Source organism: Biomphalaria glabrata, chromosome 3, assembly GCF_947242115.1.
Source record: "Biomphalaria glabrata chromosome 3, xgBioGlab47.1, whole genome shotgun sequence".
Classification (NCBI taxonomy): domain Eukaryota; kingdom Metazoa; phylum Mollusca; class Gastropoda; family Planorbidae; genus Biomphalaria; species Biomphalaria glabrata.
The window spans coordinates 55,472,502-55,486,910 of NC_074713.1; the positions used below are offsets into that span (position 1 = coordinate 55,472,502).

Below are 14,409 nucleotides of genomic sequence, written 5' to 3' on the forward strand. Positions count from 1 at the left end.
TAATAAGCCAACATATTTGTTTTATAAAGAAAGTGTGGCTGTCAAAAACAACATACTTAAAACATTATAAAACAAATATGACGTCATTCTTGGTTTGAGCAGCGAACAAAAGATTGTTAAACTACGCCTAGAGATTGGAGGCTCGATGGGACAAGGAAATGAATGGGTAATAAAGCTAGCTACAAAGTTGCTCCTATTTTAAGTAGAGAGATGAAGGAATTTTTCTGACGCCTGAAAAAAAACAAGATAAACTTTTAAGTACTAGATCCACGGGTTTCTAATCAAATAGTTTCAAGTCAATTTCATTTAGTTTTTTTACCTTTTCGTTCATGTGGCCCGCGTCACGAGTGTCGGATATTAAAATGGCCCACAGGTTGAATTAGGTTGGGCATCACTGTTTTAATGTGCTCGAATCTCATCATAAAAATATATTTCTTTATTTCTTGAGTAGGTGTGCATGTGATGAACTGATGGCCAAGCCATTTGAATTTAACTGGCGTATACCAGTACCTGAAGTTCTTCAAATAGGATGTGTATTTGATATCTGGGATGAGGTAAGCATCATTTTATAATGTAGGCTACTGTTGTTATTGGATCTATACATTTTGGTTAAAATAAGATATTTCATCTTTCTAAGTCTCTCCTCAAGGTATTTAGTTTGGGTTTCAGGATTAGGTCACAATGTACACAGCTTAGTTGTTTTTTTGTTTATTTTATGCATCTTTATGGTGGTAGCACTATATTTAATGTCAAGATGGCAACTTTTGGATAAGTAATTAAAGGGAGATCAAATTTAATCAGTCGCTCATCTTATTGACAGCTGTTAGCTGTAAGTGATCTTGTTAAGACTAATGATCCTTAGTTCTTATGATAAAGATGACATAGACTTTGTGTTTTAAATATCACAAAATCCTCCTACAGTGCTTGCGCTGTGAAATGATTGCTGATATGAACTACCAGGGTGCTATTGTCATTTTTTTTAAATTTTTCCGTTGTACTGACTTCCTTATGATACTAAGTTCAATTTAGTAAATTATTTCCTAAGTCATTTGTAAATTAACAGCAATCAAAAAAAATTTTTGGGTTAAAGAATAGTCAACTATTGGCAATAAAGCATACAAACATTGTCAAAGCATATTCACAGTCAACAGTAAAAAAAGAAATATAGTTAGCTTATCATAAATCTATTCATAATCAACAGAAAACCAGCAGCAACAACAACAAATTTGTTACAAAAATTGTTCTCCAGCCAATAAATTTTTTTCTTAATACAACTGATGAGTAAATAATACAGCCCGCATTGTATAGTTCTTTTAAATTGAAGATAAGGCAGCCCGCATTGTATAGTTCTTTTAAACTGAAGACAAGTTATGTATATGAGATGTTGTTGAGACTGTTACAGTGTCAATTAATATTACAGTTTCTCTTGTTCTTTTGTCTGTTTCAGGAATATTCTGTCTATGAGTCTAACTGTATGGTCAAAGTGGATGAGTATGGATTCTTTATATGTTGGAAAAGTGAAGGAAGGGTAAGTAGCACACAAAACATACAAGTTTAGAGAGTATTGTCTCCAAATGAGAGTACAACAGTGTTTCTCAATCTTTTACCAGTGGCACCTTTCTATATCCAAATAAAATTCATTTAAGCCCACTGTGAGTCTGGGGGAGCACTGTAGATGCCTCCAGTAGGGTTTAGAAAGGTTTTCAGAATGTAATGGAAAATGATAAAAAAACTTGAAAACTCCGGAAAAGGCTACATAGTAATTAACAGGAGACATTAATAGACATGGTGTCCCACATTGTTTCACTGTAGCACCTGAAACACGGCAGTTGAAAAAATGTTGAATCGTACCAGAAAATCTCCGAGATCTAGATATAAGTAGTTTTCTCACCAAAGTTTTGAAATACAATATGATAAAGTTGTATTTCAGCATGTATTGAAATAAAAAATAAATATTAAAAATTAGTGTTCCTTTGTAACACCCCCGGCATCTTATGATATAATAGTCATGTTATTGGAAACAAGTCTAGAGGATTAACATTATCATTTCTTGTTGAAATGTTCTAGAAACACTAACCATGACCAAACAAATATGTACGAAGCAGCTAGTGCGGATCTAGATCAAGTTATTAAAAGTCATGATTAAATAAGAGAATATACTTCAGGCTCTGCGCAGGTCTACAAAAATTGTTGAATATACGAAATAAGGAGGAAATGTTGGCGCCCTAATAGCCCCCCTCCTTTTTTTCAACTCAGCTCTGCTAGTGACAAGTAGCTAAATTAACAAACCGTAATTGGTTTTTAAATTGTTGTTTGTATATTGCACCAAGAAGATTAAAATGATGTGGACTTCTTCTTCTGACAATATTAAAACATTGTTCAACCAGTAGCCCAATAATTTGTAAGCAGTCATCTTGTGGTTAACAGATGAATCAACCAGTAGCCCAATAATTTGTAAGCATTCATCTTCTGGTCAACAGATGAATCAACCAGTAGCCCAATAATTTGTAAGCAGTCATCTTCTGGTCAACAGATGAATCAACCAGTAGCCCAATAATTTGTAAGCATTCATCTTCTGGTTAACAGATGAATCAACCAGTAGCCCAATAATTTGTAAGCAGTCATCTTCTGGTCAACAGATGAATCAACCATTAGCCCAATAATTTGTAAGCAGTCATCTTCTGGTTAACAGATGAATCAACCAGTAGCCCAATAATTTGTAAGCAGTCATCTTCTGGTTAACAGATGAATCAACCAGTAGCCCAATAATTTGTAAGCAGTCATCTTCTGGTTAACAGATGAATCAACCAGTAGCCCAATAATTTGTAAGCAGTCATCTTCTGGTTAACAGATGAATCAACCAGTAGCCCAATAATTTGTAAGCAGTCATCTTCTGGTTAACAGATGAATCAACCAGTAGCCCAATAATTTGTAAGCAGTCATCTTCTGGTTAACAGATGAATCAACCAGTAGCCCAATAATTTGTAAGCAGTCATCTTCTGGTTAACAGATGAATCAACCAGTAGCCCAATAATTTGTAAGCAGTCATCTTCTGGTTAACAGATGAATCAACCAGTAGCCCAATAATTTGTAAGCAGTCATCTTCTGGTTAACAGATGAATCAACCATTGATTTATTTTTTGTGGCTGGTGACTCCATCATTTATACGCTATGCTGCATAGCAGAATATTTAGTCAGCGACAAACCGCTCTGAGGGATAAGAGAGTAAAGGGTGAAGCTGTATCAAAGCGAACGGCTGCTTTCTTCATGGATGAAAGACTGCTAGTCTATATAGATGCTGTAAGTAATTACCGCACATTGGCCTTAGGTTCCTATGAAAGTCCATCAGTGTCAACAAATAAAACATCAGAAAGAAAACATTCCCTAGGAATCGTTCCATAGTTTTGGACATTGGGTTTGTTCTAAACGGCCCCCATAGACCAGAAACTTGTTTACAATGTTGTAGCCCTCAACTAACAGAAATCCACCGGCTGCAACGGTTACCTGTGTTCATATATCACTTACTAGTTTTATATAGTTGACATCCATGATTGCGTTGTGAAAAAAACACATATGAATGAGAAAAAATTAACATCGTATTTACTCCCTCCCCCCCCCCCCCCCAAATTTATTTTTCAATGTGTCAATGTGGCAAGACTCAACCAATAAGGTTCATGAAGTTGTTTCAATTCATTGTCTTCTTTGCTTGCATGCTATGATTGGAAAGCTGGAGAGAGCCAGCTATGGGAAGTTACAGTTTTGCGTTTTCTCCACAATGGCTTCTATCTTGATTTGAAAGAGTCTATTTTCTAGTGGTATTACTGTCACACGATGGGCGCGACATGTATTTTAGTTGTAGGCGTTTAATTAGCACTGTGCATAGAGTTCACCCAACTTCCTTTTGACATATATATTGTTACGTTCTCTCTCCTAATCAGGCCTTCTGTAAACACAGCACATCACATCTAACACAAGAACTTGACAACAAGTGTCTCAAGTAATGTGGCGGTTTAATGACAAATACATGAAAAGCCAATACAACACAATTGGCTACATCAAATTCAGATGCTTTAACACAATCGAACTGTCTACTAAACACTACAAATCTTTCTCTGTCTACTTCTAGACTCGTGCAGCTACATTTTCAAGGACTCACTCTGTAGAACACTGTCCTTACTGCCTTGCGTCCTGGACTCAACTGTCCTTTCTAACACACTGTCTCTCGTCTGTAAAGTTTTTTTTTTGGTCACATGACCATAACATTGATCAAATTGCGTGCATTAGCAGTAATGTCCCTTGTTCAACAGCCCTTGACCTGTGTGATTGGCCTGAATCATGCGTGTCAGTAGGCCGCACACACATTAACCCTTTCAGTCCGCCACTAGGGTTATAACACTATTTACGAAGTTCTAACGGACATAGAGTTTATTAAATGTAAAATTGATATTTAAATTGTAACACAAGTTTACATCCAGTCTCTCTAACCAAACAACTGTCCATTATAAGTGTCAAACTGTCAGTAGATCGCTCTGCTAGACATGCTAAGCATCTACCTTTATCAAGTATCAAACTCAATAGTCAATACATCGCTCTTTATGTTGGCCTTCTTCTGTCGTAGAGAGACTATGGTCGAACTCTTTTTCATGTGGCTGTGGAGCCCTAATTTGGAGAGACACTCCCGACCACAAATATCCAAGGTGGCTTTTTCGCTTTGGTGGTAGAGGAGCCGGCCATTTTTTCGTATGGCACGCTTTTCTTCCAGAGCTGAGGCCCATGGTCGCCGTCTCTCTCCGTCTAGTCCGGTCTAGGGCTATGTCTTCCCAGTGGTCAGTATCAATGTTCACTGGTTTTGAGGTCCTGTTTTTATTACATCCACGTAACGGAGGTGGGGGGCGGCCAGTTTTTCTGGAACCAGACGCGAGTTGCCCGTAGAGAATAACTTTCGGGACGCGATTGTCCCACATCGCTCTACGAGACACGAAAAGCTATGGACCTCATTCACCAATCGTAAACAAACAACATTTACCCCCCCTGATTCTCTATATCCAGGGCCGGTCCTACAGATTGCGGGGCCCTATGCGAAACTGAGATTTTCATGACTTTTTCTTATATTTTATAATTTCAGGACAATTCCAGGAACCCTTTAATAATAACATAAAATGGTTTAATTTAATAATTTACACCTAGAATTTGCATCGCGCGGGGCCTATGAAAGTGCGGGGCCCATGCGGCCGCAGTGGCCTAAGACCGGCCCTGTCTATATCTTCTATACAAATTACGTAATACATACAGGCTGTCACGTGATACGATTTTTTGTTGTTTTATCACGTGGCTAAATGTTGTTTATGTACGATTGGTGAATGAGGCCCATTATCCCACAGGAATGACAAAACAACACATGTAGGAAAACCCAAACTCTTGTCTCCAACCGAACGATTGGTATCGCTCTAACTCACTGTACTTGATCTGACCGGGTCACACGCTTATTTAATGTGTGAACGCCACCAAGTACAGAAGCGCAGTTTTAGACAAAGGGGGGCTGGGCTGTTAGACAATTATATTTTACTTCGATCAAATTGACTTTCCTCCCCCCCCCCTCCCACCCCTTGAAAGAAAACGTTTTGCCCTGAATGTATCTACTAGATCCTGTGGTTTTGTATCAGGTTTGGTCATTGTTTGGAGAGAGACTGATGTGGTTTATGTTTGTGTGACTGCGGCCATTGCTAGACTCAGTTCTTATCAGCCTGATCTAGATTTACTTCCTTATAGGACACAAGCACTACACACAGACACAGAGTATATTAGCCCAGATTACATACAGCACTACAATCTTTTTGTTGAGCAATTACTCTTTGGGCTGGACATCCTATCTGGTCTATGTACACAGATAACCGTCATTAGCCAGACTGTCTCATTAGCAACGATTCAAAAGGGGGAGATACACGAAGCGGCGTCCGCATACGACACTGAGTACATCTATTTATAGCCTGCTCAGGGCTTACTTATGTATCTCTTTCTGTCTACCCATGTAAAACAAAATGTAGCTTGATCTAGTTGCACTTTATCTCTATCTATCTCTACCCCTTTTGCGCAACCAGTATTTAAGTACATCTAAAGCCTTCCTCCATGCATATGTCTGCTTTCCTTTAAGAAGAATTGTTATTTTTAACATATCTTTTCAAGCTCCCTCTCCTTCTCAAACAAAAAAAAAAAATAATTTCTCTACCCCTTTTGCGCAACCAGTATTTAAGTACATCTAAAGCCTTCCTCCATGCATATGTCTGCTTTCCTTTAAGAAGAATTGTTATTTTTAACATATCTTTTCAAGCTCCCTCTCCTTCTCAAACAAAAAAAAAAAATAATTTCTCTACCCCTTTTGCGCAACCAGTATTTAAGTACATCTAAAGCCTTCCTCCATGCATATGTCTGCTTTCCTTTAAGAAGAATTGTTATTTTTAACATATCTTTTCAAGCTCCCTCTCCTTCTCAAACAAAAAAAAAAAAATAATTTCTCTACCCCTTTTGCGCAACCAGTATTTAAGTACATCTAAAACCTGCCTCCATGCATATGTCTGCTTTCCTTTAAGAAGTATTGTTTATCGTATTGTTTAACATATCTTTCCAAGCTCCATCTCCCTCCCAAACAAAAACACATTCCCCCAAAAGGTAGGCACTACGTTACTTTGAAACCGGGTTTTACCGAGGGAAGAAATGATAGGTTTTAGAGTGTGATTAGCTTCCCGTGAGTTGTGTACAGTAAGTATCAGTTGTAGGCCTGGAGGACAGAGCATGCAGTCTATGAGCCCAAGTCTCTGGCTGAGCGTGTTTATTGATTCATCGACTGCGGCGCCTGCGTACACGACACGGTCAGAGATTGAAGACGCTTTCTAATAATGACGTTTCAACACGTCTCGAGGGGGCCGTAATTCCAGTGACACTTTGATCCTCAATTCTTTTTTTATTTCTTCTTACTGGACCGCGCACTGAAGTTGTTGATAACGTGCGTGTTTCCAGCGGCGTAGTAAAGGGGGAGAAGCGGCAGTTGCAAAAAGGGTGACGGGAGGTGGGGGTGGTCAAAAAGGGAAAGGAAAACAAAATAGTTTGTTCCAATCTCTTTTCATCTTTGTCCTCACGACTCTTCAATCTTTTTTCGCTGTCTGTAGCACTTAGATGTCTCCTAGGCAGTCTGTTGCTAGAAACGATTGGTGCGTGCCTGGTCATGTGGTGTGGACTATCAACACGTTGGTCTTCCGTGTTTGAACTCTTGCTAGTATTCAGTTTATCATTTTTATCATCATCTGTCCTCCAGGCCTACCACTGATACTTACTGTACACAACTCACGGGAAGCTAATCACACTCTAAAACCTATGATTTCTGTGCATGACGCGTAGGACGCAATCATCCTCTTTTTTTTGGAAGTAACGTCTGTATTATATAAGATAAGATAAGATAGTATTCCCTGCCATACTGCTAGGAGGACGTAGTGGGTCTGAAGGAACGACCTAAGCTGGTTCAGGGAAAGAGACATGTTTGTGACCAGACAACTCAAATCTGTTCTTACAGCTGTTCACACTATGCCCATTTAATAGTCTCGTTTTGTTCTAGCATTCTTTTGTTCCATAGTTCTTAGTAACCTTTTCAAAATATATAACTAGAGGGAAAAAATATATTTTAAAATCATTAGTTCCATGCGTTCAATTGGCACTGTTTGTAAAGGAATTGACTTTTCGGAACTGCTGGCCCCCTTTGCCCAGTTAGAACCTCGTTTCCTTGTATAGACAATCTTTTTATACATGTGTGCAGTACTGTCTAGACATTGATTACCCTCACACGAGGTCTAGCCTACAAAGATGACCTACATTCGCTGAACATAAATCAAGCATATTTCAAAAGAACTTAATGGACATGTATAGATTACTAGGGGAACCACAAGGAAGGGGGGTGACACCCACATGGATTAAACACTTTTTTTGAAATAGAAGACATTTTTAAAAGATATATGTCAGTGCTTAGGTACCTCAACATTTATGCACAATTAATACAGAGCTCTAAAGAGCCAAATATTTAATTTTTTTTTGGCTACAAATAATTTTGGTTGCAATTTTTGAAAAATTTCTAAAAAAATGTTACTACATACTTCAGTGTGTCTCAAATTTTTACCAGTTGCACCCCCTCCTCCCAATAAAAAAAAATCATACACAACCCCCTTAGACAGCTGGGATTCAGGGGAGTTGCTAAAGTGGGATCAACATGGGTTTCAATGATGTGTAATGAAAAAAAGAAAAGAAACTTACAGACATAATTATAACACGATTTTCCTTTGCATTTATATTTACCCTCTTCTTGTAAAGACAACATACAAATAGACTTGCAATATGAAGTGTCTCTACTTGTAAATACAAGATACAATTAGACTTGCAATATGAAGTGTCTCTACTTGTAAATACAAGATACAATTAGACTTGCAATATGAAGTGTCTCTACTTGTAAAGACAACATACAAATAGACTTGTATTATGGAGTGTCTCTACTTGTAAAGACAACATACAAATAGACTTGTATTATGAAGTTTCTCTACTAGTAAAGACAACATACAAATAGACGTATTATGAAATGTCTCTACTTATAAAGACAACATACAAATAGACTTGTAATATGAAATGTCTCTACTTGTAAAGACAACATACAAATAGACTTGTATTATGAAGTGTCTCTACTTCTATATTATAATGTAAAGACAACATACAAATGGACTTGTATTATGAAGTGTCTCTACTTGTAAAGACAACATACTAATAGACTTGTATTATGAAGTGTCTCTACTTGTAAAGACAACATACAGACTTGTATTATGAAGATTCTCTACTTTTAAAGACAGCATATATACATGATCATGTTATGCTTATGTTGAGATCACTAGTTGAATAACCATGTTAATTTAGGCAGTGTTTGTCTAGGGAGAAAATTCACGAAATGCAAAGATGGAGAGTTATGTTGATAATAGCGTGGTTGAGAGGCCAAGTACACTTGAACTTGGCTTGGCTACCTATGAAGGGGGCTTGAGGTTCGAAGCCCGACTAAGGCAGAGTTGTGTTTATAGAGCGCCTAAAGACAGCACGGAAAACCTTCTCGCAGATACCCCATACCCCCCCACTGGTCCACAAATGAGATTGGACCATAGCGCTCTGAGCATGCTATAAGCATGAAAGTAGCGCTATATAAAAGCTAGAATTATTATTATTTTTATTATTTTATATTTAGAACCCAATAGAGGCTTGAAATTTTCAAGTGAAAATAGTCTAATGGTGATTTAGAAGTATTTCTTGTTTAATTAAACACACTCCAACCTTCTTTGGAATAGAACCCAGACCATTCTGAATTAGAATTCAGACCGATTTCTCTCAGAATGAAACCAGTCAAATCTCCTTCGGAACTTGGTGAAATGTTTTTAAAAATAAAACAGAAGCAATCATCTTAGGCATTGCACACATTGACTTTCTAAAGAGTTGAACCCTGGCAACATCCTTAGGAAACCAGCACCTTCCTACATTCTTTTTTAGTATTGATGCAAAATGCTATCCCCTTAGGAACTAAACAGCTTTCTAATTGTTCTGGACATGCACGGTAGGGTTCAGAAGTAAGCCATTAATAAAAAGTAAAACTCAGTATACTAGTATCCCTAATGTAAATGTAACCTAGATTGCAAAGACTGTATTCTATGTTCCATTCATTAATTATATATTCTATGTTTGTTATGAAAATCATATGCTGTATCGGTTGTCGTTCTTATGTTTACATGTGCTTGTAACTCGTCTGTAAGATTGTGTTCACGAAATGTGTGTTGTGTAGTCATTCAGTGTATTAAAGCCATACTAAGCAGACATGGTTTTCGACTCTGTTATCATTATGTTCATTACTATGTTCTCTTGACTGCTATGTCTTCTTCAGGAAGGTCAGGTACTAGAATGTTCCCAAGTTAATGACATCAGGCTTGGTTTGGCCCCTAAAGTCAGTGTAAGTAAATATTAACAATTCTTGGACATTTATTGATTCAAGAATGATTACACCTATAGTAAACTAAGTCTAGTCATTATTTTTTTTACCATTTACATAGTATTTTTTAGCATTCCTTATACTGTCTATATATAGTCCTTTGTTAAGATGTTTAACTTACTTAAACTGTTAACTATTTTTCAATAAACACTGAAAATATAAGTCGATTATGGTTCTAGACAACTAGAAATTGAATGGTATTTCCAATTGATGGTTATTTCTAGTGGTGGAATGGGTCACTCTTGACATTGTCATCTCCACTTTGCATTATTTAATTCATGACTTCATCTTCCAGGACACCAAAGTTTTGGCTGATATACTAGAAAAGAGTCCTCACAGCCTAGACTCTCGTACAGTAACTGTCTGTAGTGGTCTGGACTTGGTAAACATTACATACACCTTATTAATAGCCAGGGACCCTGATGTTGCCAAGGTACACACAAACTGGTTATTGTTATTAAAAAGAATTGCTACCTGTTTACTAGTTATGTCTTGATGTCACCCATCTCTTCGAGTAAGCCTGTCATTGTTTATATCTGTAGAATATAGAAGTTACAATTTGCTGACATGTTTCTATTTGTAGGTTTGGTTTGAAGGACTAAGGAAGATCACTCTCAACACGAAAGCCAACAATGTCTGTCCCATGACACAACTCAAGAAGCAGTAAGTGTTCTCTTGTTTTCTGTGTGCCAGTAGCTAGCCAATAGTTTGTATCAGTGGCTATCCAATAGTTTCTATAGCACCATTACTCAAGCTCTATAACCTAACTCTCTCTCTCTGTCATTAGCTGGATCAAATTATGTTGTATGGTGAACCCAAGTGGGAAAATTCCAGTCAGAGGGTGAGTTGTTCCTGTGTTTAGCTCATGTGTGAGTTGTGGCTTATGTCTGAATCTAATGTGAGTTGTGGTCCTTGTTTGTATCGGATGTGTAAGCTGTGGTCCTTGTCGACCTCTGACATAATTGATCCTCTTTCTCCTTCTGTGTAGCATCACGAGAACATTTGCGTCTGGTAAAACAGAGAAAATGGTAATGTCAAGTCTCAAAGATTTGGGCCTACCAAGTGGAAAGGTAGAACTTTTTGTAATAACAACTATAATACAATATCTAATTCAAAGTATTAATTATGCTATGATATCATTAAAGACATATTTGCATAGCTCTCTACTTAGCATTAATAACTTACTATGCCTCAATCATGTTGCTATATAGAAATTGAAAAAAATAAAATAGCATTAATAACTTACTATGCCTCAATCATGTTGCTATATAGAAATTGACCAAATGTAGAGGGGAGGAACCAAAACAGAAGTTTTTAGCAGACATCACATTAGCCATTGATCCTGAATCTGTCTGCTCATTAAGCAAGCAGAGAAAGTAAAGGGGAGAAGTTTAATTGTTGCATACATATACTTTATAGAAATTGCAGAACTAGGTCATATTTGATGCAGAAATGAAAGGGTGCAATTTGCAATTTTGACTTGTGGTATTATTTTAGCTATCTCCACTACAGATGCTCAGAATTAGTTAAAGGCATTGCTACAAGCTGGGTTGCAAGAAATATGGAGAAGGATCTCAAATTGTCAAACAAACCCCTGGACTCTTAGATCCCTAAATTCTCAAGCCTCCTAGAGTCAAGGATCCCAAAATTTTCAAGCCCTTGGACTCTGATCCTTAAATGTCAAGCCACTGGACTTATAGATCCCTCTTGTTAACCCATTCTCTTTTTTTCCTTATACTCTTAACAAGAAATTGGAAAGAAATATAAGAACACTAATAAATAAACATCTAAGTAATTGGCATCCTGGTGCAACTCAATGCATTGTAAATCTAGAAAATCCCAAAGGTATAACGGATTTCCATCCAATTAATAAAAGTCTTAGCTTCATTCAATTAAATTATGCTCAGTCTATTTTTTGTGTTCATTTGATGTCAGAACCATCGCTTCTAATGTTTTCTATCTCCTGACTTGTCTTGCAGGGAGATGAAATAGACCCAGGTCTGTTTACTTTTGACAAGTTCTATGAACTCTACCACATGATATGCCCACGTTCTGACATAGAGGACCTCTTTAAATCATTGTGAGTTGAATGCTTGTTCCAGCTACATTTTTTATTATGTTGTGATACAAGTCTGTAAAAACTTTGACATGTTTGTATTTTTTTCCTCTACAGATCACAGAATCGGTCTTATTTGGATATACCACAACTCATAGAATTTTTTAATGATGTAAGTTTGAATGAAAACTATAATAGTTCTTCACAAGACTAAGTTTTTTAACTTAATACAATGTAGTTGTTAAGGAATAAGGATAACTTTTGTAGCATTTTAAAAATGAAAAATGTCAACTTCTATTGATGCGTTAAGGAATAAGGATAACTTTTGTAGCATTTTAAAAATGTCTACTTCTATTGATACATTTGATTATTCTTGCAGAGGCAAAGAGATCCCAGGCTTAATGAAATCCTGTTCCCATTTTACAACCATTTCCGTGTCAAAAACATCATTCAGTCTTATGAAACAGATGCAGATTATTTGAGTAAAGGTTAGTCACCCTTAGGATTATTTTGTTTTTCAGCCTTTTCCACAGTATGGCATATTTTTTATTTTATATATATTTTTTTTGTTTTATATCTAATGATTATTTTTTTTTGTTTCTTTAGTAGCTAAGTTTATGTTCTCTATCTTTCTTCTTTTAGATTGGCTGAGCCTGGATGGTTTCTGTCGTTACTTGATGTCAGATGAGAATGCCCCAGTTTTTCTTGACCGCCTGGACATTTACATGGACATGGATCAGCCCTTAGCACACTACATTATCAACTCTTCCCACAATACATACCTGACAGGAAGACAGTTTGGTGGTCGCTCTTCTGTTGAGATGTATAGACAGGTGCTCCTAGCTGGATGTAGGTCAGTGCTGAGGTTCACCTTGCATTAAATAGCTATACTGACCTATGCTTGACAACTGAACTGAGATTCTTAAATATTCATCCCTGTCACGATTGTGTTTGGAGGACAGAGCATCATATTGTCTTTACAATCATATGGCAGATTTGGAGGTGCCTATAAATATATACATAAGTATGTGGAAAGCTTTCTATGAAAGGGCTCGAGGTTTGACACCCGACTCAAGCAGAGTTGTGTTTACTAAGTGCCTAAAGGCAGCACGGAAAACCTTCTCCCAGGTACTATTTGAAAGAAACTGGTCAACTCTTCAAATGCTCCCATAAGCCCTTCAGAAAGCAGCCAAATAAAAGTTGTCCAGGTCTTAGGTTAACTTTGTCTAATTGAGAATATTCAGTCCCTGCTGCAATGGTTTGTGTCAAAGAAAGTAAGAATGATTGGCCATTATGTTGGCTTCATGAAACCCTTGGCTACCTAAACTTGTATCAACTTCTGCTAAGGTTTTTAAAAGTTATCTGCCACCTTATTATCTCCTTGCTCTTGTCCAGGTGTGTAGAACTAGACTGCTGGGATGGCCGCAATGAAGACCAGGAGCCAATCATCACCCATGGGAAGGCAATGTGCACAGATATTTTGTTTAAAGATGTGATTCAAGCCATCAAGGAGACAGCCTTTGTCACATCGTGTTATCCTGTCATATTGTCCTTTGAAAACCACTGCAGGTTTGTACCAACATAGTTGGAGTTCTATAGTAGCTTTAGATTGCTACCACTGCAGGTTAGAGCTTTACAAAATTTACAAATAGAAAAAAACAAAACCTAATGAAAAACAAAGATAGATGCACATTTATTATTCCATACGCTAGAACAAATTCTATAACAAATTAGGACAAGTGCTCCTTCTTCCCTAGTGTCATTAGTAACAGCAGTAATAAAACCATCTATTCTTTTCTACCAGTGTTTTAAAGCTGAACAAGCTTTATAAACATTCAAATCATTTATGTTGTAGATCTATTTCATAATTTTACAGAGTGAACTTCAACAGAACTGGTACAGCAGGAATGCCTGGTAGAGAATTGGGACTAAAAAATGACTGTATTATATATATATATATATATATTTATATTTATATATATATATATATATATATATATATATATATATTTATAGTTTAAAAGCTTTTTAGCATTAAAAATGTATTGAGTTGAACTATTGTCTATGGCTTTATTTCTCTCTGCAGTAAACTTCAACAGTACAAAATGGCCAAATATTGTGAAGACTTGTTAGGAGACTTCCTGCTGAAGAAACCGATAGAAGGTCACCCGGTAAGTTATGCCTAACTTGTGACGCATAAAGTAGGACTAACAGACATCTATAATTGCCATCAATTTTACATGTCAAAAGTTCCAGTAGTATGTGTTATTGCAGATTTTCACACTTTTGACACAAGATT

At 36.8% G+C, this 14,409-nt stretch overlaps 1 protein-coding gene across 3 annotated transcripts in view; it reads left to right on the forward strand.

Annotated features, from left to right (window-relative positions):
• LOC106058385 (1-phosphatidylinositol 4,5-bisphosphate phosphodiesterase beta-4-like) overlaps positions 1–14,409 on the forward strand; it is a 60,078-nt gene that overhangs the window by 3,373 nt on the left and 42,296 nt on the right. For all 3 annotated transcript variants that reach the window (XM_056022741.1, XM_056022742.1, XM_056022744.1), the window contains exons 2-14: positions 452–554; positions 1,448–1,528; positions 9,950–10,015; positions 10,350–10,487; positions 10,638–10,717; positions 10,842–10,895; positions 11,043–11,124; positions 12,034–12,134; positions 12,228–12,282; positions 12,490–12,598; positions 12,753–12,963; positions 13,506–13,679; positions 14,197–14,281. In XM_056022741.1, the coding sequence (XP_055878716.1) occupies positions 471–554; positions 1,448–1,528; positions 9,950–10,015; positions 10,350–10,487; positions 10,638–10,717; positions 10,842–10,895; positions 11,043–11,124; positions 12,034–12,134; positions 12,228–12,282; positions 12,490–12,598; positions 12,753–12,963; positions 13,506–13,679; positions 14,197–14,281 (1,320 nt within the window). In that variant the 5' untranslated portion in view covers positions 452–470. The remainder of the gene's footprint in view (positions 1–451; positions 555–1,447; positions 1,529–9,949; positions 10,016–10,349; positions 10,488–10,637; positions 10,718–10,841; positions 10,896–11,042; positions 11,125–12,033; positions 12,135–12,227; positions 12,283–12,489; positions 12,599–12,752; positions 12,964–13,505; positions 13,680–14,196; positions 14,282–14,409) is intronic.